This window comes from Copadichromis virginalis, linkage group LG11 (assembly GCF_057382275.1).
Source record: "Copadichromis virginalis isolate Kocher_CV1m ecotype Utaka linkage group LG11, C_Virginalis_male_GT1.1, whole genome shotgun sequence".
NCBI classification, from domain to species: Eukaryota; Metazoa; Chordata; class Actinopteri; order Cichliformes; family Cichlidae; genus Copadichromis; species Copadichromis virginalis.
This window is the reverse complement of record NC_140628.1, coordinates 17,703,309-17,730,395: the sequence shown is the minus strand read 5'-3', so window position 1 is coordinate 17,730,395 and position 27,087 is coordinate 17,703,309. Positions and strand designations below refer to the sequence as shown.

The 27,087-nt window shown below is 43.0% G+C and overlaps 1 protein-coding gene across 1 annotated transcript in view; it reads right to left on the bottom strand.

Moving 5' to 3' along the window:
- The window catches only part of bckdhb (branched chain keto acid dehydrogenase E1 subunit beta), a 78,415-nt gene that overhangs the window by 29,081 nt on the left and 22,247 nt on the right, over positions 1-27,087 (bottom strand). The window contains exon 9 of the mRNA XM_085473404.1: positions 1,082-1,168. Within this exon, the coding sequence (XP_085329530.1) occupies positions 1,082-1,168 (87 nt within the window). The remainder of the gene's footprint in view (positions 1-1,081; positions 1,169-27,087) is intronic.

The window sequence follows — 27,087 nt, the reverse complement described above, 5'->3', positions numbered from 1 at the left end:
TAAGTGAAGATCAGCAAGTGTGACCACCTCTATAACGTTTTGGTAGTCTGGAACATTCAGGTGTGTTAATACAATGGCACAATCTTTAGGTGAGGGGAGGAAGACAGGACAAAGACACACTGTGGAAGAGTGCCAGAGATGAATAACTAATAATCAAATAAAAAGTGATATATAAACACAGAGTGTGTGATTGATCAGTTTGAAGATTGAGCCAAGAGTGTACCTCTCTTGAAACCATGCCTGGGTGTGTAGTTCACGAATCTCTCCTAGCCAGGTTGGTGGAGCAATTTTTCTGATGTATGTTATAGTGGTTTATAAGTTAAAAAAAAAAAAAAAATCATACTGCCATTGGCACTATAAAGTATAAGATATATTTATGCACATCTGACAAAATTGATTTTGAATTAATTCTATATATGCTCATTTTTCGGGAAATCACATCAACACAACTGCACATTCAACATTCAAGCCAACCATGATTATATTTTACCGCACAATGACTGGCAGCATAGTTCCTCTAGAAATACAGAGTCAACTATTAGCAGTCCACATTTATCAGTGAATCTCTTTGACATAGGAAATGTCTCTTTATCCATTCTAAGCTATTTTATGGAGATTAATTTTCACTCGGGCTAGAGAATATGTCTGAGTTTCTGTTGACTCATAGAAGGAATATCATTTCTGATGCAAACTGCAGTGGTGAAGCACTAGAGGTTTCTAAAGTGCCTTAATTGATTGCCTCTGTGAGCTGTGTGTCAAAGCCACTGCTGCAGCTCCAGCTGCTGAGCGTGCTGGTTAGCAGCCAGATTAGCTGGCAAGCACCTCTCCTTTGACCTTACTCATAATCTTTGCTTCATGGTGCAAAGATCGGTGCCTCTTCTCAGCTCTACTGTAAACCCAGCTCGGAGGCAGGCCTCTCAGTTTTCAAAACCACAGCTCTGGGGAAATCAGAAGTTTTTAGGAGTTTTATATCTACCCCTGGGAGACAGATTGTCAAATAAAAGTCAACTATAGCACACTATCAGCATGGACACACAATCAGTGACATGCATGAATGCATACACTCATGGCCTCCACTCACCTGTACTGTAGAGCTGATTTCAGAAGCAAAGCCTCCTGTTACCGGTGCCTCATGACTGATAAGCAAGCGTCCTGTTTTGACCACCGACTGAAAAACAAAAAACACATAAATAAATCAGTGAGCCATCTCTAAACTTGAACAAGCCTTATAGATGGCAGATATGTAGGATTATGACTGAGAACACTTCCAAAATGAAAAGTTCCATCGAAAATCTACAACACTAAATGAAGAGTTAAACTCATGCAGGCAGTTTAATAACTGTGATTTTTGGATGTGTGAGACACTGTGTAGAGGTGAAAGCTTAACTACTGGAGGTGCTACTCCTTCAGCTGTATGTGGGCAGGGAGACTGGTGTTACAGAGTCAGAACGATTCACATGCGGCCTGCTGTGGTCAGCTATATCTGCTTCCTTCCCTCACTGTGCATGTGTGTGAGTGCATTTATAAAATGGATATGACACAACCGTACGAGCTGGAGGGCTGATTTAGGCTGGTACACTGGGCCAATGGGACAATCATGGACATTAGAGGTCTCAGCCTCCCAGGCATTTGCATTTGGGTTTTCTGAAACCTGACATTACTGCACAAGGATGCCTCTGCTCCACCCGTTATCTACCACAACATAAAACCAGTACTATACTATAATCTTATCCACTTGCCACTTGTCCAGACCAAAGCTATGTCTGTTCTCTGCAACTTCAGCAAGCCTTTTCTTTTACCCTCACCAGTTTGTTTCCATCAATAAAGTTAAGAAAAACACCTCTGATACCAGTGTTGAGCATATTTTTTGCCAGCATTGTTTTAAGATGTGCAACTTTCATGGAGTTACAAGAAGAGTAATCAAAAAAATTAGAACACTTTTTAATAATAGTATATTATCAAGTCAATTCAACTTGTGGGATATTGATCTGGTCAGTGAAGTAGCAGAGGGGGCTATTATTCAGTTTCAGCTGCTTTGGTGTTAAGACACACAATCTCAAGAGCATGGAGGAGATTCCAGGAGACGGGCAGTTACTCTAGGAGAGCTGGACAGGGCCGAGGAAGGTCCTGAACCCATCAGCAGGAGCGGTATCTGCTCCTTTCTGCAAGGAGGTACAGGATGAGCACTGCCAGAAATACAAAATGATCTATAGCAGGACAGTGGTGTCAATGTGGGCCCTGTCCTTACTGTGCAGCTCGATTGGCATTTGCAATAAAATACCAGAACTGGCAGCGCCACCACTGGTGCCCCATGCTCTCACATATAAAAGCAGGTTCACTCTGAGCACATGTGACAGATGTACTGCCTGTAAGACCATTCAGCAAGACTGATTTGGTGCTGGGTCAGTGATGATCTGGGGAGGCATATCCATAGAGCAATGCACAGAAAACTGCACCCTGACAATCATTAGGTGTTGAGATGAAATATTTGAACTTATTGTCACACCCTACTCTGGTGCCATGGGTCCCGATTTCTCACTAGTGCACCACAATGCCCGGCCTCATGTTAGGAGTATGCAGGCAGTTCCTGAAGGATGAAGGAACTGATACCATTGACTGGCCCCTGAACTCCACTGAACTAAATCTAACGGCACACCTCTGGAACATTATGTTTCGCTGCTAGGTTGCACCTACGACATTGTCAGGCATGCATACAAGCATGTGGGGGGCCTTACAAACTTCTGAGTACCATTTGGAGATCCTGCAATTAAATTTTGGCAAAAAAGACTGACCTCCTGTGTCATCTTTTCACTTTGATTTTTGGGGTGTCGTTGAATTTAGCACTGTTGATTGATAGAAATGTAATTGATCAACCAATGATGTGGCAAGCTTTCATTCTTAACACATTACCCAGTCCGTATCAGTATAGATATTTAGCATGATTTTTTGCTCCCAACACTAAGATCTGATGTTTTTTCAAAGTGTTCCTTTAGTGCTTTTGAGCAGTGTATATGACCAGCGTTTCCACTCATGGGCTCTGTGCATTTGTTTTCCACTGAAATAACTGTACCGCACAATACGCTCTTCATTTAGGCATGGCTGGGAGAACATCACATACTTTTCCATCCTTAAAAACCACAAACCAAACAGCCGTTGTAACCAAATAACCTGCTGAAAATAAGCATCACATGTCCATACGGCACTGTAAGTTAAGCCTGGGATTCACATACGCGCACAGAGGCAATGTTTACATTGCTGAGGTCCGGGGTTTTGGCTGTGAAGGACTAAATAACCGTGGCAAACTTGTGCCACTATCACTCACTTATTGGAGGCTAAATGAGTCAGGGCTGTGTCACTAATGTCAACATGCCACAGGGTACACTGGAAATATTGTGTTGCAGGCTACTTAACACAGTAGAAACCTAATTTCAAGTCAATTCACTGAGGCTGAGTGCTGTTTTTAGCAATCCATAACCAGCTGAGGTAAATGAGTTCAGTGTGCAAAATTCACTGATGATATGACACTATGCTCAGGAATGTGGAAGTTAATAACAGCACTGGAAGACAATAACAACAGTTGGCGATCTACACTAGAAGGAGGAATCAAGCGAGGAGCTGAGAGCTGGGCGATGTCTTGATGTGACATGTTGCTGTCAGCATTGCCTTGGCGAAATGACTCATCCAGGTCTGGTGAATAAACAGAGCCGCTGTCCAATCTTTTTCCCCGCCCCGATGGTGAACCCATTGCTCAGCTTATGCAAACACACACCCACGAAGACAATGCTAACATAAGTTCCAATTTACACTGTGACGCCAGCATCGCCTTGATCGATCCCCTCTTGTGGGCCATGTCCCCGAGGGAACACCCCTCATAGTACTCGCTGCACCAGTGCATTCTTCAGATGCTTATGACACAAAAGGAGCCTGCCACTGTTTATACAATATCGTGGGATAGAATTTCAGACACTAGAGGCTCAGGGAAAAAAAAACAAAAAAACTTGTGACCTATTTAATAGACTTGTGCAAAACCCATGCAGCTTAAATGCACAGAGACAGTTACTGGCAGTGTGTCAGCTAGCTGGCATAAGCTAAGTTAGTTAGAGCTACTTTAGAAGCTGTGCTGGATGCCAGCGCACAATATGACAATATGTTTGGAAAATGGCAAAATGCAGTAATGTCTGGGGCAGCTAAGTGGCAGCCGGTGTGCTGCTACAGTAGTTAATGCAATTTATAAGATGGGTTGAAGTTACTGCATTTAAGAGAAACAGTCAAAGCTGCACCGACAGATTAAAACCAAGAAACGTTTTGGTACCCTGTTGCTGACTGCATTGACTGACTGATGTATGAGTTTGAATTGATACATGCCTATGCTGGATATGATCAGGCTATATCTTGTTCAAACTGCAACCTTGCCTTGGGTTAGTTCCTGAATATGAGACTTGGCTTTGCATTTGCTGTATTTAAGTTGTTTCATTTGGTGCAGAGCAAGGGTGGCAGTAAAAGGCTTCCTGTTGTCTTACTCTTGCATTTTACTGTACTGGCAAAAGAAACGTGTAGGAGAAAACACAAGCAGCCCATGCTGGGAATGTCATTAGTTTTACAAGTACTTTGGTAGTAAACCAATTCCAGGTCAAACAAAATGGATAATTTTGCTACAGAAAAAGAAAGGGAATCACCAAAGTCTTTTAGGAATTACTCCATTTAATAACAGTCTATAGATTTGAATCTAAACCAGCTTCACTGTGTCAGTGGAGAAAAAAAACAGACGATCACATCATCCGTACGAAATTTAACAGTGACCTGCTCCCTTTATGTTTTTTTTCCAGTCTGGACACAGACGTGTCTTTTAGACTGACAACATCCCTTGAGCCACCCTGTTAGTGACTAAAACATAGTCAAATTCAAACTTAGTTTCCAGTCCTCAGGATTTATCCTCGGGGGACCATGGACAAGATTTTAAGATAATCCATTATATACATTTCAATCTGGGACAAAGATAGCCCAACCAGTCATCCACCAACGTCTGTTAAAGAAGGAAAAATAAAACACAAGAACCATTTTATTCATGTCTATAAGGACCTACTATTAACAAATTTTCCCCTCTGTCTTTCAATATACTCTATTCAGCATCTACAGAAGGCCAAATGTAATTGGTTTGGTAGTCTTATTCCAGCCTATCCATGGCTGGATTTACACCTCAGCTGTCAGAGTCATTCACCTCACCTCACCACCAGAGGTTCAATTACATTACATTTAAAATAAAATAAAAAAAGGAGGACACACACACAAACTCAGTTGTTTTTTTTACATCTCTGACAGGACCCTGTTGCAGCGCGCCAACACAGTAATTGTGGCTGTGGCCTTTAACTTGGTTGCTTCCAGTTGCTGGAAGGGCTTTCAGGAGACAGAACCATGCGCTCTCATCATGCGGTTTGACCCTTTTCTCTAAACTCGTCCTGTCCTCTTATTTGCCCATAACAGCCACCTTCCATGTCGGTAAAACTGGGAGCAAAGCTGCTACTTTCAAGACAGCTGTGGAGCCAGGGGAAATACATCAGACACTGTAAGAAGATGACCAGTTAGATGTGTCCAATGCAAGAAATTATATGTCTTCAGTGTGCAAAAGACTGTTAAACATGTCATGAATCTTTCAATATAACCTCAGGAAGACATTCTGGCAGGGGGATCCCTTTGTTATGATTACATCATGGACACGTGCCTGATGGGTTTATTACTCTGCGGCTCATATCTACTGAATCAAAGAGCCTTTACTTACCAAAATAAAAGCAGAAGAACAGAAGACTGCAGCAATATTAATTGGGAGGATGAGAGTGGAAGTGAGAAAAGGCAAGTTGAAAACACGAGTTCGGAACGGAGACCGAAAATGTTCTTAAACCTGTTGTTTTAAGCACATTTGTGTTTAGAGGAGATCTTGTTCTGGTGAAGAAGAGTGCATTCAAAACAAAACTTAATTGTGAAAATCTATTTTATAGGGTGGTGAATGATGAAAAAACAACAACAAATGGAATACATTCAAATGATTATGTGCAGTGGTTTTAATGTATTAGTCTTTTTAAAAATGTTGATCTGCTTCATCTTTAATTTGTTCTATTGCACAACATTCTCGGACTGATTAAACTCTGAATCTGTCCTTAAACAGTCTGGCTTCTGAGAAAAACCAACAAACTTTAAGTTGTGCTATAAATCAGTAAACTTGTCATTTACTATGAGAATTTTCCCAGACAATAATTACACGTCCAAACAAGGATACACACCCAGGGCCATGCTTGATTTAAGTGCCAGCTTGGTCACTGACAGTAGTTTCCCTTTAGGTTAAAGACTCAATTTGGAAAAAATAAAATAAAAAATAAAATAAATAAATAAATAAATAAATGCAGTGCTCAGGTATCCCTGTCTAGTTAACTGGATGCTTGATGCAGCTACCAAGCCAGAGTCTCAAATCTGTATGAAGCTTGTTTGTTACATCCTGCTCCCTGCCCTGGCCCTGAGTCAAAGTGAAGGCTCCTGGCTCATGGTGGCTGGTGGTAGTTGGGCTGGGCGACAGCTCTGGTGGCTACAGCTTTACTACTCATTGTGCAGCAGGGCTGTTATTTGATGCCGGAGTCGTTCCGCTGGCTGCAGAGGAAATGTCATGTTTGCTGCCATTCCCATACACACCCAAACCTAATGAGCAGCATGGAGCCCATCTTCAGCATTTTCTCCATCCTCGCTACAAGGATTTGCCTTTTCCTCCACCAGGCTCCTTCCTGACTCTTGCTCCTCTGTGCTGTGGTCGGTCTGTCTCATTCTCGTCACCCATCTTTTTTTTTTTTTCTTCATTCCTCCCACGATCCAGCCTTCAAACCATCTATTTATCCTACTCTGTTTTCATGAAGCCTGTTTTCTCAGTCGCAGCGCTCACCCCAGTATGTGGCCTCACCACTCTGAGGCTGGCGGCCAATGACCTGGCATGGCCTCAGAGGCTAAGGTCAGAACTGTCACTCTCCCATGGCACATAAACTCAAACACACACAGAGACATACATACACACACACACACACACACACACACACGGTGGGGGCCACAAAGACGTGAACAAATACACACACATAATTATAAATTATGTACCACACACTACTTAATCAGATTTGATTCATTTACATTTACATTAAGCAGAAAGAAGACATCTAAAAAGACAGTAGCATATTTATACAGTATGTAGTTATCACAGAGCAGTAACTCATTCTAAAAGGAGAGTGTTCAGGCAGAAGTGAATAAAAACAGTCCATACTTGGAGCTAAACTGGGATGTGGTTTGACTGGTGCAGAATCACATAATGTGCCTTCAAAGTTCTCAAAACACATGTGAGAATGTTTCCAGAAGTCGTTGCCAACACTTATTTGTTGGATCTTTATTTTTTTTTGCGCCACTAAATTGGCTGAGAATAATTTAAAAAGAGTGGCGATGACAAAAACAAAATGTGCTGTGCTTTCACTGTATGCCTACACACACACACACACACACACACACACACACACACACACACACACTATAAGTAACTCCCCGTCTTCCCATATAATGTGCCTCCTCTTTCCTCAGGCCGTCCATCAAAAAGACAGGAACAGAAAGTTTAGCTCAGTGCCGCCACCGAGGAGTCGTCCTTGCCACTGGATCCGCTGGCTTTGCTCCCTTCCGCCGACCCTGTAATTGCGCCGCCACCACAGGGTCCTAACTCATGCGCCACCATGTGATCTCTGTGACAAATGAGAGTCGGGACGAGGCTCGACTGCTCGCTGGGGCCTTTAAAGTGGCGCTCAGCGATTAGCGGAGAGGGGTGAGTGCTCGGCGAAAAGGGGGCCACCGTTAAAAATCGCAACTCTGAGGGGGAGGCAGGGCGGGAGGAAAACACAAACACTCGTTCGCTTTCTGGTGCCGCAAAATCACTTGCTCTCTGTCATGACCGAGAGAGGGAAAGTGAGCACCAGGGGAGAAGAAGAGAGGAAGAAAGAGAGAGGGCGAGGGAGCGCAACAACGAAACAACAGAGGAGAACGTGTAGAACTGCCTCGATGCTGGGCAGAGGGCCAAGCCATCCTTCAGAGGAGCCAGGACGCCAGAGGAGACCTCAGACAGAAATAACTCCAAACATCCCATAAAGACCCATTAAAACCAATTCAACTCAATTACTCCCTGACGTGCACACACAGACACACATACTCACTCTACCTTTCTGCCCTGTAACCACGCTGTACCGCTGACTGTGTGTGTCAGTGTTCACACACACACACACACTCACATGACTGCGCACACTTCAACTTGATGACAGCTCTCTGTGAGCATCCCACAGGCTGACGCGTGTATAAGCAGACAGTATGGTAGTAAAAAAATCAATCAACCATTTTTAAGAGCCCTATAAAGTAATGTATAACATAACACAGGGGTGGTTTTCTGTGGATGTAACATCTCAACAACGTCTTGTAAGTAGGGTTCTTTCTCAGCAGGATAACCTGTATAAACTGAAATTATATAGAGTTTGAGACAAACTGGCTGGAATTTTTGACTTGGGCAGGAAAGCATGTTTAACACAAAGTCAGAGCCAGGACAACGCTGTAGTCTGCAGTGACAACACTACACAAGGCAGCTTGTTCGGCATTAAGACTACAACCGATACTGCAGGTGGTGGACAGAACAATGGTACCAAACAGTGAAGCATAATGTGGCCCCAAAGGATATAAACACTACCAGTTCAAAGCTCACAATGCTTGGGTCTGTCAAGGCTCATACAACAGCTATTTTATTAAAAGTGATTAGTCAAGAATCTTTTGAAAGAAAAGTAACCTGGAAAGGGAACCAATCTGTTTCGAGCCAAGACCACAAATGCTCTCAGATTGGAGCTTCTCCAACACAAGGATGTAGTACACTTCTCTGTTTTTACAATATTACAAATTGGGATGGAAATGTTGGGACAAAACAAGCACTTTGAAAGCATAACTTTGGGCTCTATAATGTTTTAATGCAAATCTTCTGTGCTGTGTAGTAGACCAGGGGCACTGCTACACATCTCCTTGTTGAGCGGGCAACCCATGTATCAAAGGCCACTGCAGGGACCCGGGTTTGAGTTGGCCCTGGATGTGCACGCCACTCTCTTCCTGCTTTCCTGTCTACTTTCTGCGCTGCGCTGTCAAATAAAGGCTTAAAAAAGGAAAATAAATCAGTAAAAAAAAAAAATTATAAACCAAACAACTGATGTGGTGACACTGAAGACTATTGGATGATTAGTTACAGATTATACCCAGGAGATATATTTTTAGTCATACCTCAGAGGGATTTTTTTCCTTTTTCATTCCAATATTTTTTCTTTGTCAAAGAATTTGTTCCAAATGATGTCACATTGTTGTTTTCCATTTCTACTCTTAAAAATACAAATGTTTTGGGGTTCCGAGGGGAATTTCCCAATATGCAATTTTACTACTAAATGGAGCTGTTTATCCAGTTAATGTTTGCCATGGGTTCTAAATTAAAATGTCATATCATTAATTTTAAATGAGAACGATTCAATTGCTGCATTCATCTTCTATAAGGGGAGCTTCCCAGAATTAAAGTTATCAGAACTTTGGACTGATGTCACCAGATCTATCCGAGGCAGCTGGGGCATGCCCGAGTCATGTCATTCATAAGAAGGAGAACTGATGCTCCTACGCTGCAGGCCCCAAGCCGAGAAGAAAGTAATAATAATTATAATATGGATTGTACTGTCAATAATAGCTGCAAGCTGTATCACAGAAAAGTACAGATTTTAATTTTACAAAACGTGCAAATTTTATGATTGCTTCTTTAAGGAAATTATTCTTGATAATCCATTTATGTTAAATATGTTGGTAGGATGAGGGTTAAAAACTATAAATGAAAGTCTGCTAACTGCAGTAAGTAGAGGTGTTGTGCATGTTGTCCTTTAAAATGGGTTTCCTTTAAAGCAGTTTAAAGCATCCGTCCATTTTATCCCGTTTATAGTAGTGTGGAGGGTTAAATCGTGTGCTGGAGCATATCCAAGATGATATGCTGGTATACCACCATCATGGTGGTTAACACAAAGACAGAGAACCATTCACACTTACAACCACAGATAGGGTAAATTTAGAATCACTGATGAACCTAATATGCAAGTGTACGGACATAAATGCACAAGGAGAAAAGTCCACAGAAAAACATCAAAGCCAACAACAAGGTTGTTGTTGGAATACCCAGACCTCTACATTGGAGAGACCAAACAGCCACTTCACAAGCGCATGGCACAACACAGAAGAGCCACCTCCACAGGACAAGACTCAGCTGTCCATCTGCATCTTAAGGATAAAGGTCACTCTTTCGAGGATGCCAATGTTCACATTTTGGACAGAGAGGACAGATGGTTTGAAAGAGGAGTGAAAGAAGCCATCTATGTCCACTGTGAGTGACCATCTTTGAACAGAGGCGGTGGTTTACGACACCAACTCTCTGCCATCTATAATCCAGTTTTGAGATCCCTTCCCAGATGCCTTAATGCCCACTCACATCCTGGGCCATCTGATCTCAGGAATTCGCATGATAAGGTGGGGCCAGGTTTCACAATGAACGCACCCGAAACTCTGGCTGATTGGGACCCACACCCAGTTTCACACCTTGGCTCAGGCGATTAGAGGATCATCAGGGGGTCCTTTTGTCCCTCTGTGGGGGGTTACTCCCACTAGGTTTATATCTGGGACTCTCCACCATTTGACCTCAGAACTGAAGAAGCTTCTCGGATGAGAGGTGAGACGTCTTCAAGTAACTTAAAGAAGTCCAGACGCTTTTCTTTGCAAGCTCCTTTGACTACGATGACCTGGATGACTGAGAACCTTCACAGACAACAAGGTTCAAACCCACAACCGTCTTGCTGTGAGACATCAGTGCTGCAAAGTTTGTAATGGCAATAGCCGAGTACTGAGGGAGACTCATTTCAGAGAAATAATGCTAATAAGATGATTAACAAATTGTATTATTTTGATTTCACACCCCAGTTCTTATCAAAGCGTAAAAAAACCTGCTAAATCAAAACAGTTTATACCAAAAGTCCAACTAAAAAGCAGACTGTCATGTATCCCATACACTAATGTGCTTTAAGCAGTTTAAAAAAAAAAATCATAGTTTCAATCTTTCTTTTTTCATTGGGGCAGTATAGGATATGCTGCAGTGCAAGTTTGTGTTAGACTATAGTTTGCCAAGGAAACAGCCCAGTAGAGACATTCAACTTTTATTGTGCTCTAAATAAAAACTGCCACTTTTAGCTTGTGACTTACTACTACAATTACTACTGGTACTACTACTACAACAAAATACCTTCAGGACTAAATGAGTATAATGTTATCAAGAGTCAGACCTTCTTAACAAATAATGTGACCAAAGAAACTTCCAGACACATCACTGAATAATGGAGGGAAAGATGCCTCATTCCATTTTTTCCATAAAATTGAACAGATACATAGACAACAATAAAAAGCAATTAAAAAAATACTCTGCAAACCTGGTGATGGCAGAAATCTTGAAAGCTGCTACAAGGCAAAAATAAAACAGGATTAATCAACAAAAAGAAGAACTCCTGCTTCAGTGCTTCACACACTTCCACAAAAGGATGTTGGCTTAATGTGTCCCAGTGACATTCCTACAGGAGCACAAGAGCATCTCAGTGGCCATGACATCTGGCTCACATCAACACTCTACACACAAAGAAAAAAAAAAATCTGCCCTAAATCTATTCTCTCTTTTTGTTGTGTTGTAGACAATGTGAGCCTCATCATCAATTTCTTGAAAGAATTAATTTTTTGTCAACTGCTACTGGACATAAAAACTGCAGAAATGGTCTGAAGATGTTTTTCAAACGTGCAGCCTTCCTCAAAGATGTGTAGTATTTACATGACAGCAATGGTTTCATCTTTTTTTTAACTTTAGCAGCTTTTTCTTTTAAAAATAATCTTGTTATCATATAACAATGCTTCACTACATGCCACAGAACAGGCATGTTCTAATATGTTCTGACATCTTTTATATGAGATACACAATACCACTGAAGAGGCAGCTGATTAGTCTTAAATGTACTCTCTTTGTTTTATAGCCTAACACCAAGTCCAAGCATCCAGCCACAGTCAAAAAGAATCATCTTTAGCAGCAACAAGTAGTCAGAGTCTGGGATTATATTAAAACACACAACACAAAGAGACAGGCTAAATCCACCGAGATCAACCGTGGAAATTTACACAAAATGCTTAAAACCACTTACTGGCCGAGAGCCTTGAAAAAAAGTTACGCTTATTATTTATACACAAAACAGGTTATAGAGCTTCCTTTTCCTTTGAGATTCAAAGTTTGGGTCATGAGCTGTCAGCATAATGCAAGACAAGCACCACAGTGTCTACAGCCAATAATAGCTCAGCAAAAAGGAACTATCCTTCTGTCTTTGGATGGCTTAAATGGTAACAATGCTTTAAAAAGGAGCAAAGATTTGTATATTTGTCTGCACAAGAGGCTAATAGCACATCTCAAAAACGTGCGTTTCAACCAAACAAATCTATCTTTGGAGTTTGCTTCCTGCCACAAAACGTTCTGAGAATCCAAGTTGCCGTCAGACTATGAAAAACAAATAAATAAATAATTAAAAATAAAAAAAAATTCTAGCTTCAGTACGAAGGAGGACATAACAATTCTGACTGAACTCCATGACGTGCAGTCAAAAAAAAGTTGCCAACACTTCAAAAGTTAACAAAGCCGATAAAAGTTCTGAAAAGATAAAAGTAAAAAAGAAAAGAAAAACATGAACATATTTAATAGTTAGAAGAGAGCTGATGTGAAAAGCAAAACATAAAAACAGTTAAGATTAATGACAAATTATTATTACTTTTTGGTTTCGGTTTATGTAACTGACTTGATGATTTACAGCTGACTTTTAAAAGGAGCTGGAAAATCACTCGGCAAAGGACAATATAGTAGTGTGTGTTGTATCTGAGCAGACCTCTTGGATGTCTTTCTGTCCTTGTGACTTCAGACGTTCTGCGTTTTCCGCTCGGTCTTGTTATCGGCCTGCAGGCTGACCTCGATGATCTCAATCTGCCCACACCTCAGGCCAAAGCTACTTAACTGAACCGTCCTCTCCAGTGGAAAGCCTACAACCTGGCCCAAAGAAGCAACAGGCAGTCCAATTTATAGTGCAGACTGATTTTAGAGGACTTATTTCGTAATGAAAAGGGCCACTTCATTTATCATTTTCCTTCAGCAGCCGATTCCCATACCCGATTTGGATATTTGCATCTGTCGTCAACACAATAAGGCAATTAACCTGTTACAATACAATTTGGAGGAGGGTGTGTGGGGCTGAATTGTCGTAATCACTGGCTACAGAACAACTATGACTAATTTTCAAGGTTTTCAATTTTCAGGACTGTGAGTGTATATGACTTTTCAATGTGCCTTGATGTGCATTTGCCAAATTTAAAGGCCACATTTCTCCAGTGAGTGACACTGGGAAGAATTTGAGAAATCTCCAGTGCCTAGCTGTGGAATGTGAATGCTCGGTACTGCCAGGAGGAAGGCTGGAAAAGTGGTCAGTAGCAGACAGACGAAAGTGGAGGGGGGGAGACATTGGAGGAGACAACCAGGGGAGATTACTATACCTTGAATAGTCTGGTAAACCACAAATTAATCACAAATTTTGTGATTTACACGGATAATTTTATCTGGATTAGACAACTGCTATGAAGTCAAGTGCTGGTTTCTTCTGTTCCACTGCATTACGCAATATTTTGAGCATCACCGTCGGTGGAGAAAACGAGGAAGGAGCTGGATCCATCACCGAAAAACTAGCATGAGTAGTTTTCCACTGATATAACCACCGAAACACTGGTGTAGCAGTCCTGCTTGCTTGGGTCTACAGAGCTCAGTGTTAACATTGTAATTATAGACACAGGGTACAATAATAAGAACGTGGGGCCCAAACTTCTGTCCACTTTCTTCATGCGCCATTTTTCTTCTCGTTTGGATTGAGTCCAGTGCATGTGTGACAGCGGGCCAAAGACATTAGGGATGCTGTGGTGGGCCAGTAAGCAGATACTGGCAGAAAACCCCTCGCCTGAAAGGGAAACAGAGGCATGAGCCCCGGCTTGTCTGTGAGCTAATCACCAGCAGGCTGCTTGCCCCTTCTCTGGCCCAGCTCCAGACCACAGTCAGATAAAAGCAGGCTCTGCTTGCTCACTGAGATGAGTGCTGAAAGTGGGCACCAAGACACTACAACAGATCCAGACGTGAATCCAAATATATCTAGATTTGAACTTCTTTAAAGTCAAAATGTATCTTGGATTATACAATAGTGGCTGAATACACAGCCAGCTGAAAGGTTTTTTCCTTTGACAGAAAATTGGGGCTTACAATTATTTTCAATTTAAAAAAGAAAAAAAAGAAAAAAGGATGGTATATTAAAAGAACCAGATTGACATGAATCTCATGTAATGTAGCGTAATATATGAATGAATTTAATGTATCTGATTAATGACTAAACCAATGGGCCTCTCCATTTACACGCGTTATTAAAAACACATTATTGATATGGTGATTTTACCTCATATATTCAAGATTCAAATTAGCTGGCAGCTATATTTTTCCTGCATATAAAAATTGTTGGTGCACTCAAGACAGATTTTAGCTGCAGCCTAAGGAAAATACTTAAACTACATAGCATGCTCCTAATGAGACTACGGATGGTGTCCGGAGGAATATTCTACCAGATCTGGATAACAGTATCAGTGAGGTCCTGGACAATCTGAGGTGCAACCTAGCAGTGTTGAACAGACTGAAACAATGTCCCAGTGGTGTTCTACTGTATTTAGCAGTCAGGAGAGCATGAAGGACAGTCATTGGTATCAAGTCCTTCATCCTCCAGGAACTGCATACATCCTCTTGCCAATTGAGGCTGGCCATTGTTGTGCACCAGGTGGAACAGAGGACCCACTGCACCAGCATAGGGTCTGACAATGGGTCCAAGGATTGACCCACCATCAACCCTGTCATGCTGAACGATGTTACAGGCAGCACTGTGTGAAAAGCACAGGCTGCCAGTGGTGGAGCTGTCAATTCTGGTATTTTATGGCAAATGCCAATCGGGCTGCAGGGTGAGCACAGGGTCCACAAAAGGATGTTGGGACATCAGGCCACAATTATGATGTCTGTTTCTGATTTTCTAGTCAGAAACATTCATACCAGTGTCCTGCTGGAGGTCATTTTGCAGCTCTGGCAATACTTACCCTGTTCCTCCTTGGACAAAGGAGCTGATACCAGTCCTGCTGATGGGTTCAGGACTTTCTATGGCCCTGTCCAGCTCTCCAATCTATCCATCCATCTATCCTCGTGGGGACTTGCCATTGACATAATGCTGCTTACCCTAACCCTCAAAAATGAATGCCCAACACTAAACCTAACCATAAACTAATTGCAACCCTGATACCAAAACCACATTTTGAGTGTGATAAATGCATTCAACCTCATAGGGACCTGGATTTTGGTCCCCGCGGGGGCTGTTGGTCCCCACCAGTATAGTAAATTTCAGATTTTGGTCCCCACCAAGATAGTAAGAACCCGTACACACACACACACACACACATACACGCACGCACTGAACATACTCATCCTGGCTCTCCATCTCTGTATCTGGAGGCCAACTGTTTCTATCCACAGTTGTCTGTCCACATGATTATCATAATGAGTCTTTAGCCAAGTATGATCATATTTTAAAATTAAGCATGGATGGGTCACTTCTACTGGAAGTTTCATTGAAATTCAAAGCGCGTAGGTGGCAGTGGGTGCGGCTGGAACAAGGCCACGTCAAATTACTTCAAATGAAAAGAGATGTCTCTGGCTTAGATGGGGACTTTCTTCAGTTTGTTAGAAGTGAGCCGTTTCCATATCTACACCAAGAAGAAGAGACTTAGCTGGGAATAACTGGAGGGCCGTGAACATGATTTAAGGTTGGGTTTCATCTGCATTAATCTGGAGTGACAAACTAAAATCAAACACATGCAACAGGAAAATTAAAACCAAGTACGAATGCTCTGAATAAGCTTTTGCTGACAGACTCGAGGCCTTTCTTTAAACTGACAACCTGACCTCAAATCAATGCTTGGCAATGTGGAATCATTTATAAACTGACATCATCATCATTTATTTATTTATTTATTTACCTCCGTAACTGAGATCAGGGTGAATGGAGAACAACTCTTGAGGTTTGTCATGGAGTTATAAAAAAAAAAGCTGCAGCCAGATGTGGCAGACCAACTGACTCAAACATGGAGAGCCTCAATTTAAAGGTTTTGCTCCATGAGGAAAAATAATCATTCAATCAAAAGCTCACTTAACCACAACAGTTCTAGCACTCACGCATTTCAATCAGGTTTTCCAAAACATGTTTAGAAGAGGTTGAGGAGTATGGCGGGAAAAAAAAAAAAAAAAAATCAATGCACTGATATTGACTCTCACCCCCACCCCCCACTGGAAATACACATCACGCTCCTTTATTTACCATAAATGTTCTAAAAGTTTTGGTTTCATGTCCTTAATCGTGTTTTTATTCATTATCAGAAAACTGTTTCCATCTGAGAAAGCCGTGATCACTTTTCCACGGCCGGACATTAAAATATTTTTTGAAGCAACATGTCTTTAATATGTGGTCAAAATTTTTGAAAATTTTCCATCGGTCCAATTGTGTTCTGCTTGGTTGAAGTCGACCTCAAATGACACATTTTCCCCCTTTGTAATTATGGTAGGTAGTATTAAAAACAATAGCAACCGCAGCTGCAGAGATGGGGACAACACGCTGAACTTGAAGCCAAGCAGAGCTTGGTGGTGGCTTCTATTTGCTTGCATCTCTTTCCACTTGAGTGAATGGCAAACAAACTGATGTCAGCGTACCGGCTGGCTCCCCGGCTGCTTCCACACACACACTGTGTTTACCTGCAGTCTTTGCCTTAGGACATACATTTACAGCCTGAAGCCATTAAGAGAGAGTGCAAGTTGAGCGTAGATGTGATAAGAAGGTCTTATCTGCTACAGTGAGTCAACAGACTCCAGCGCACTCAGAGCACTCATCATAACCCGCATCAGTTCCAAGAATCAGAACAGATGCTGATGCACATCGCTCCCCAAGTACGGCTCGCTGCAAATCTTCCTCCTCTATTCAGCATCCAGTAAATTCTGCCTTTGTTTGGGACTCTGACATAATGTTATTTATATTTTATAAGACCTGAGATATTGGTGCATTCGTGCACTGTGTATCCCTAAGTGACTCCTCCTGCATGTGTTAGAGAGGGTTTAACAGGTTCAGCCAAACTGGTTGCATCACTACAAGGGTTGAGATCCAGGCAGCGCTACAGTCACAGAGACTTCAACTGGAGAGCAGGCCAAGAGACATCTATTAAGGAAGAAAGCTATGCACATTATAGAGAGGATCGTGAGCTGGAGAAAGCAGTTACCAGGTACGCCAGAGACCTACAAGTTATCTCACGTCCCAAAAGAAAAGCAACACAGGCAGCACGGCTGCCAGACATACACAAACTGCAGTCAGTCCAGCAACTTAACATGTCTTTTATCAAAGGTTTCATGCCAGAAAATGTGAATTACTTTAAATAACTTGTCAAAGCAGGTTTTATGTCAAAAGACAAGTCACAGCCGCGACAGGTTTGAGCAACACACGATGCAGAACAGTGCCTGTTAAGTTCTTTAATAGGCTGTGCTAAGCTATTATAATATCCCTCTGTTGTCTGTAGTAGAGGATTCAAATTCTTCACTTAACACAAGCGGAGGCTTAGGTTTGCAGACCACATGTTTATAGCTGCACTGTGGTGTAGGGACACTCGCTTGAAGTCACGTAGTCCTACAGTTCCTAACAGAGTCAGGCTGCGCTTTCACCCTGCTCACCGCTTACGACTCCTCACTGTTGTCTTTAATGCCATGTCATTGAAGATAGACCCAATTGTAAGACAGTTTTACCACAGCCCATCCAATTCTTCTTCAATGGTCTCTAAATCACAAAACTAAATGCTGACCTCCTTCACCGGCCAGATAGATCCACGCTGCATAAACAAGGCCGCACACAAAGTTGTTTGATATTTTAACCAGCTGTAAAAACACGTTGCCAATGAAAATCAAACCGTGATCATAAAAGGTTTGGGATTCTCAACATTAAAAAAAAAAATTATACCTGATATATTCTTCCTACATCTGAGAAGACCCCTTAAAGGACCGCTACCAGCGTGGTATTTTCTGGAAGTGTCACACAGATCAAGTCTTTGGCTTTGCATGTTTCTTCTGTGTGTATGGTTTTTCGTGTAAACAGGATATAGAAGACAGTACAGTGTTTCAACTACAACACTTTGAAGCATATGATGATGAGCACTCAGTGGAAATGACTGAAACTGTGACTGCCAAACTGCAATTGTTTACTGGCACAATGCGGAAAAAGACAAAAAAGAAAAAGAAAAAAAAGAACAAAGGGTCAATCTAATAACACTACGACATACAAGAGATAAAGACAGGAAGATGAAAGATAGTTACTTGCAGTGCATAACACAAAGAGATACCAACACAACACAGGCTATTAAAAAAAAAAAAAAAAAAAAAAAAAAAAAAACTTTCTTCCCGAGGTGATATTGCACAGACAGCTTTTTGGCCCACTGTATTTCTGCAGTTTGCCATTTGCAAAATGTTAATTTTGTTAAGAAGTGATGTAAAAGTTATGAAGAAATGCAACAAGCACTCCGACTGTCTGCTGATAGTTTTATGTATGATAATGCACAAGTTTAGCATTTACAGCTTGCTTTCAGCGTTGTTAAACACTGATCGGGAGGAATAAAAGGGGAAAGAAAGCTCTCTCTTCTCAAGAGCCCATTTAAACAGAAGAAGCATACTTTCACATGACTTAGGAGTTTTATTGATGACAAGTGTAGAACTCTTCTGTGTGGGTTTCCTATGAAACGAAACTTCATTTTGGCTAAAAGCAGGACATTAATATCAGTGGATTTTGTGTTTTTGCTGGTGCTAAATCTAAGCACTTTATACATGCCGCGCCGATAACTACAAAACTTAAAAAAATAAAAAATAGACTTATCGAAGTGTCTGAAATGTAACATTCCAACTTCCCCCTTAGTGTGTTTGTTGGGCAGCTTAGATAATGTCACTTCAGAAAAGAATATAGCCCATATGGTTTTCACTGCCCTATGCATAGCCAAGAAAACTGTCCTCATGAACTGGAAAAATAAAAATAATCTTAATTCTAACCAATATAGAAATTATCTATTAGATTACATTAGTCTTGATACAGCCTCTGCCACCACATCAGATCAATTGCTCTGGGCTCCTTTGATCAGCTCCATCACCTAGTGGGGGTGGGGGGTCATAGTTTGGTCCCGCCTTCACTGTTGTGATTGGTGTGGGGGTAGGGACAGGCTTAGGGCGTCGGGGGGTTCCCCGGAGGCATCTTCCTTGGGGGGCTCAACCCGGGGTAGCGGTCATGTCCGGTTAGGGGCTCTGTTGGCTCTCAGGTGACTGTTTCCTCGCGGCTGCGTGCAGCGGGGCTAGGGGAGGGTCTGTGCTGACGGACGTGGGTTACTGACCTGGTAGCCTGGCTGCCCCTGGGTGGGTCCGGGATGGGCGTGAGGTTCTGGGGGCGCTCCGTCTCTGGGCTGGGGCCCGGGCCGGGCCTCGGGGGCTTGGGTCCTGGTTGGTGTGTTGCCGGGGTTGTGGGCGGGTGGGTGCATGGGGGCCCAGCCCTGGAGCAGGGTGCCGCCGGTGCATCGAGCCACCTGGGGGGCTCTTCAACTGGTGGGGAAGATTGTCACATCTTGCAGGAGCTTTCCTCTCCTCAGGGGCTCTCTCTACAGGAGGGGGAGATACAGGAGAGGTGGAGGAAGATCTCAGCCTGGGTGTTTATTGTCTTATGTAGTCTGGAAGAAGAGTGGATGGTGGGGTGGGTGCAGTTTTCTCTGTGGTGGGGTTGGGTGGACTGTCCCGGGCTCTGTGGGGCCGGGAGGTGCTGCTGCGCTGGGCCCCGGTCTGGATGGGCCTGGGCCCCCTTTCCCTGGCGGGTCGCGGAGTATGGGGGTGCCTACTGGGGTCAGCGGGGGAGCTGGCCCCAGGGAGGGGTCACTTGCCCCTCCCTTCCTTCCCTCCCCATCTCCAGCTGCCTCCCTCTTCCCGCTCCACCACAACCACCCACACATGCAGGACCTTGGAGTAGGGGTATGTCACCAGGGTGCAGAGGAGGCCAACCCCCCCCGTCCCCTTCTGGCTGCCTCTGCCTCAATTTTATCCCACAACTTAGACATTCACATTACTCACACTCTCATTACACATACATATAGGATCTTGGGGGTGGGCACGATACACGGAATCCAAAGTACCATCAGGGTGTACACCTCACCCCTGGCGTCGTTGCCCACCTCTCAATGTTAAATACACGTAGACATTGAGGGCCAGCAGGAGGGACCATGCGCTTACCTGCTGCTCTCTGGCAGGTAGCTCCATGCCCTCCTGGGTTTTAAATGCACCTTAGAACACACATGCATCAACACTACAATGAGCGGGTGGAGGGAGGTTTGGAGTCTTCTCTCACCCCCATTCTCTGCGACCTGCTGGAGCGGGGGGGCTAGGAGGAGGAGTTGGCCGTCCGACTGCGGTCTGGAGTGTGGGGACTCCCTGCTGCTGCGGAGTCGGGGCGGTCTGCCTCCCCCCACCGCAGGGAAAAGGGTAACACCACCTGGGTCTGGGTGCAGTTCCCCCCTCCAGGGGCAAGGGTACCTAGACCCGGTTTGTAGAGTACGCTTGGGGAGTGTGATCGTGTGTACAGCGTCTCTTTATGTCTGTCTCCACGTTGGTTGAGTGTGGAGTAAGTGCATATGAGAGCATGAGGCTGGGAATGGATGTTTGTATATGTGTGTGTCTGTATTTCTGTGTCTATATGTCAGGTTGGGTGTCAGGCGCCACCTCTCTGGGGACATCTTAGGCCCTCCAAGGTTTGGAGGCCTATCTCCCCCTACCACCACTTCCCCTGCCGGTGGCGGACTCCCTCAGACATCGGTGCGTTGGTGGTTCTTTGTGTCCGGGGATGGGCGTCCAGGTACACACCGGCTCACTCCTTGGCGGCCGCTTATCGGGGCCTGGAGCCTGGGGCTCGCTCGGGCCACTTCGGAGGTGGGGTGCCCCCGGCCTCTCGGCCTGGGGCTCGTTCACTCAGGCACGGCTGGCTGCCGGCGGAGCTCACGGGCGCGTCACTGCAACTCCCCCTGGCTTCTGCTCCGCGGCTGCTGAGTGAGCCCTCATCTGGGACTCTCCTCAGCTCTTTCTGGGACAGTGGCGCAGCTGCCCCTCTGTTGGTCTTCCTTGGTCTCTTGTGTTCTGGGGGCCTCTGGATGTCTGGAGTTTTGATCTCCTCCATACCTGCTTCATACCCTGGAGGACGGGGCTGTGGCCCCCCCACACCCTCTAGCAGATCATTACATGAAGGAACCTTTAAAAACAAAAAAACAAAAAAACAAGCGCGTCCATGCTCACAGGTGTACACACGGGTGATCACAGCCACAAACTACACCCTTTTTGGCTCCTACCTCAAAGCACACTGTGTTCTGTTGATCTTATGTGCTGCACAATAATGTTTAATATTTAGTATTTACTGTCATATTCCCATATATCATTGTGATGTTGTTTATTCTATTACTCTTGTTCTCTTCTGCTTGTTTTCTTTTTTTCTTTCTCAGCAGGTGATCCAGGTGATCGATATATGCATTTTTTTTCTCTGCCCGTTCTGTTGGTTTTTGTCTTTTGCCCTTCTCCCCCGTCCCTCTTCTCAGCTGTTTCTCTTTCCCTCTTTCTTTCTCCCCTTCTTTCCCCCAGTCAAGTCTGTCCCATATTCAGCAAGTGAAAATAAAACAAGCAATAAAAGGTGAATCAAATGGACCATTACGGCAAAGCTGGGATGGTCAATTTGGTAAAGTAAATCCGTTGGGCATCTTTCTTTGCCTTTAGACAACAATTCTGATGGCAAAAGAGCCAAACGGGACAGGCCAAAAAATAAATAAATAAAAAATAAAAAATGAATAGCATAGATAGTATTGCAAACAACCCAGCACCAATACAATCACAGTTAGAGACCCACTTTCCAGTTCATAGCTCGCTTCCATTTTAGTAGTAGACTATTAATAAGTAACTACTGCACCGCAGCCTCAGTTTGTCTACACATTTTATGGCTGACTGGCTGTTGCTGCAGATACTCCTCTCACAAACCAGGAGAGACTGGGTTCTCACAAGGCAACAGAGTTACTTGGTGTTATCCTCAGGCTACGGTACATGTTGACGGCAGCACTGGAGATGGGGGTGAACTAATAAGGACTGAATTCTTTCTTTAATTACCGTTTCGTTGTCTGCACTTGCCCTTGCTCCTCTCTGCTTTTCCAACTTGAAGCTAAAGCTAGGCGCTCTGTAAAAGGTGCTATTGTCCCCAGCATCTTGCCTCACTGATGCATTTGCAGTTTGTGGATAGCCTGATAGTCTTTGTAGTTTGATGCTCTTCATTACCTGTGCAAACTGGGTACTGTGCATTTTAGTTTTCCTTTTTACTGGGGACAATATAGTTGGTACTGTTTTCTTTTTTGTTGTTTTTTCCCCACCCAAATTCTTCTTTCACTCTCACCCTGCATCCACCGTGTCGAGATTTGTTCACATCACAGGTTAACTATGATTTTAACGAAAAGCATTTCCTGAACCTCTATCGATTATTGCTATTCTGAATTCTTTTCGCCATAATCATGTCTTAAAACTCTGACATTCTGGCAGTACTAAAGATTGGGAAGTTAAGGAAGAGCCACTGGAAAACAGAAGAGAGAGGGGGAAAAAAACCCTTGTGGAGGTCCTTGGGGCATCCTAGGTGTACAGGCTGCTTCCTATAAGGACCTGTGCGTGAACCGAAGACTGAATTATAAACTGGCTTCGGTCAGTTCTTCACTGGCCGGATTCGGAGTCTGGAAAACCTGAGAATGAGGCTGAATCACCAACGGCGGACCAAAAGAATAATGGGAGTAGCAGAGATATTTTGTAAGCCTCCCAAGTGGCCAATTCAAACAAATGTAGGCCCGTGTAAGAACAGATGAAAATGTTGGCAAAATGCTCATCAGCTCAACAAGAAAAGCTGTTAATCAGTAGGGAGTAAAGCGGTCCACTTAGCAAGGAATCAGCAAGCTCTTATGTAGCATCTTTACACAACTCCACACGTGCGCTGCCCAAGCACGGCAGGAAGACTTTCCACAGAGTATCATCTGAGCCGTGGGTCTGGCAGACATAAACCAGCCATTTTGTTTATCCCTTAAAGAACGACTATTACATTTACTGGAACGCTTGAGACACTGGGACAAAATTAAATACACTCACTTTTTCTGTATTTTCATAGTAATTTCTACCCATGATTCCTTTTGTCAACAAGAGGCGTGAATATATTTATATCTGAGTGTAGCTGGTGGCTGCCTCAACAGATCCCTCGGGAAGAAAAAGGCATGTTTCTCTTATAGTATAGCTTTAAAAATTTCTACTTTGAAGACACATCGTGCTTCACTATATACGTGCACACTCAAAAAACGACTCACGGGCTATATATATATATACCAACCAGCTAACCACAGACTGCACATGCATGCACAAATCCTCCACTCAAAGGATACAGGGGGGGAAATGTGACTCATCGGACATGAGAAATTTTAATTGGCTGCCAACAGCTGGATGTGTGTCTGCAGCCTATCTCACTGCCTGCACATTCGCCGCTTCTCACGTCCAGTTAATAAGCAGCACAAAAGGGCTGGCTTTACGGAGACGCGAGGCTGCCGGAAAAGCTGGACACCAGGTGTACAATCTTTTGAATTAACAATGTCTTGGCTACTTCCTCTCTAAACTGAAGAACACAACTTGTCCTGAAAATTTATTTATCAGAAGAGAACACCCGTTTCAAAAGGCTCCAACGAATCTTAACTGTTTATTTACTGAACTGAAAACGGTTCCATCTCACAGTGCCTCGGTCAATGAAATGATAAAAATGTATTTTAAGACATCCCTTGTGTAGTAGAGTTTATCTTTTAGAGTCATGTTTTGTTAGTGTGATTTACCCGTGGGGGTTTCTCAAATGTGTTGAGAAATGTGAATCTCGTAAGAAATAACAACTAAAAGCCTAGTTGCATATCATATACAGAACACACTGCTCTCCATGCTTTACTATTTAACGTATATCGTATATATTACTTTTTCAACTTACAACTCTACATAATTAGGGAGAGAAACCTCTAATGGGTAGCATATATGATAGCTACTCAGCCCAAATGATGTCCTTTATGGAGTGCAAATTATTGTGGGGGTATCTCTTTTTGTATTACTTTTGTGTAACTCACCTTTTCCAAAAAAGCTACGCAGACAATAGAGTTCTTATAGGAGTGCTGTCTAGTGTGTGGCTCAATCAGTTTTTTTATGCTTTTACTGAGAGGGTGCAGGGGAGGTCAGTCAAAGGCTTCCCACCTGGGTCACTGATGGCCAGCCAAGCTAAGTCAGGAGGAGACCGTTTCAAGTTACCTACCAAACCTACCAAGACAAGGCTGTCCACCTAAACTCACAGGCCGAACAAGGAGAGCGCTGATCAGAAATGCAGCCAAGAGGCCCATGGTGACATGGCTGCAGAGATCTACAGCTCAGGTGGGGGAATCTGTCCATAGGACAACTATTAGTCGTGCACTGCACAAAGTTGGCCTTTATGGAAGAGTGGCAAGAAGAAAGCCATTGTTAACAGAAAACCATAAGAAGTCCCGTTTGCAGTTTGCCACAAGCCATGTGGGGGGCACAGCAAACATGTGGAAGAAGGTGCTCTGGTCAGATGAGACCAAAATGGAACTTTTTGGCCAAAATGCAAAACGCTATGTGTGGCGGAAAAACTAACACTGCTCATCACTCTGAACACACCATCCCCACTGTCAAATATGGTGGTGGCAGCATCATGCTCTGGGGGTGCTTCTCTTCAGCAGGGACAAGGAAGCTGGTCAGAGTTGATGGGAAGATGGATGGAGCCAAATACAGGGCAATCTTGGAAGAAAACCTCTTGGAGTCTGCAAAAGACGTGAGACTGGGGCGGAGGTTCACCTTCCAGCAGGACAACGACCCTAAACATAAAGCCAGGGCAACAATGGGATGGTTTAAACAAAACATATCCATGTGTTAGAATGGCCCAGTCAAAGTCCAGATCTAAATCCACTCGAGAATCTGTGGCAAGATCTGAAAACTGCTGTTCACAAATGCTGTCCATCTAATCTGACTGAGCTGGAGCTGTTTTGCAAAGAAGAATGGGCAAAGATTTCAGTCTGTAGATGTGCAAAGCTAGAAGACACATACCCTAAAAGACTGGCAGCTGTAATTGCAGCAAAAGGTGGTTCTACAAAGTATTGACTCAGGGGGCTGAATAATTACGCACATCCCACTTTTCAGTTATTTATTTGTAAAAAATGTTTGGAATCATGTATAATTTTCATTCCACTTCTCACGTGTACACAACTTTGTATTTGTCTTTCACGTGGAATTACAATAAAATTGATTCATGTTTGTGGCTGTAATGTGACAAAATGTGGAAAAGTTCAAGGGGGCCGAATACTTTTGCAAGCCACTGTATGTATAAAACCAAGCACCTATCCATGGAGTTTGCCTTTAAAAATAATAATGAAAGAATAGGATATTCTAAAATTGTCATTGAATTTGAGCATAGTGCTGTAACAGCAACAGCATAATGCTGTCAGTTGGTCAAATTTCTTTCCTCCAAGATATTTTACGATTGACTGCAAGTTATATTACTGCAAAGTGGAAGCATTTAGGAACCACAGCAGGGTTGTAGAGTGCACAAATGTCTTCGATGCTCTACCGACTCAATAACTACACAGTTTCAAACCTCCTCAGTATTAACATCAGCACAGAAACTGTGCACCAGCAGCTTCATAGGACATGTTTCCATGGCTAAGTAGCTACTGTAGGTGTCATATATAGGCCCACTACTTTTGTCCATATAGTGCATTTCTGGGATTTAAACTCACATAGACAAAACAGGTTTTTAACCAATGTGACTTTCTTTAAAAAAAAATTTGGAGTCAACAACAAATGGACTGATCAAAGATTCAGCATCAAAGAGCCATTTATAGATATTATACTTAAACTAGTTCTGCATGGGTGGGTTGCAGTGTGACGAAACTTAGATGGTTGTGTGGATTGCAGCTCTGCTGATTCTCAGGCATTTAAACTCCTGCCAGCCCAGAGCAGCTGCACAGCGCCCAGTTTTTAGGGCACCACTTGTGAGGGGTTACTGAGGACACTCAGGGAACTGTACTACTGCCTGCTGTCACTGCCACAACAGTGAAAGCTTTCAACTGTGGGGTGTGTTTCTTTTTGTGCATTTTATAACATAAATAAGCAACAAAGTGTATGAAACTTTGAAGATTTCTATCTATAGTGTCACTCTGCTTTGTAGTATTGTCTCAAGACTGCTGAAGTTAGTTGATTTTTCATAAAACATAGTTTTAAGAAAGCTGAAAATTTCATTATTCTGTATATAATGCTAAGTATTTTCCACATAAGCTCTTTTACACATTTGCTTGGTGAGTAAAAAAAGTCACTGGTTTGCATCCAAATTCCCTCTGAGGTTGGTATCAGGAAATCTGCCAAATCAAACATGCAGAACTACCAGCTGTGGTGACCCCTTGTGGTAAAGCAGATGCTGAAAGTAACTTTAGCTTAATTTTAATGCTAAAGATACTTTGCCTTTAAAAGTTGATTGAAAGCTAAAGGCTTTAAAATAAAGCTAAGTAATCTTTTGTAATATCAAAAGATCATTTGTTCCGTTAGCGCACTAATGAGTCGGCTAATTGTTTCAGCTCTAGCCAGTCCAATGAAATGTAAAGCATTTTAAATATATGCACAAAAGGCAGACAAACACAGCTTTAATTTAAATGCTAAAAATCTATCTGTTAACACGTCTCCCA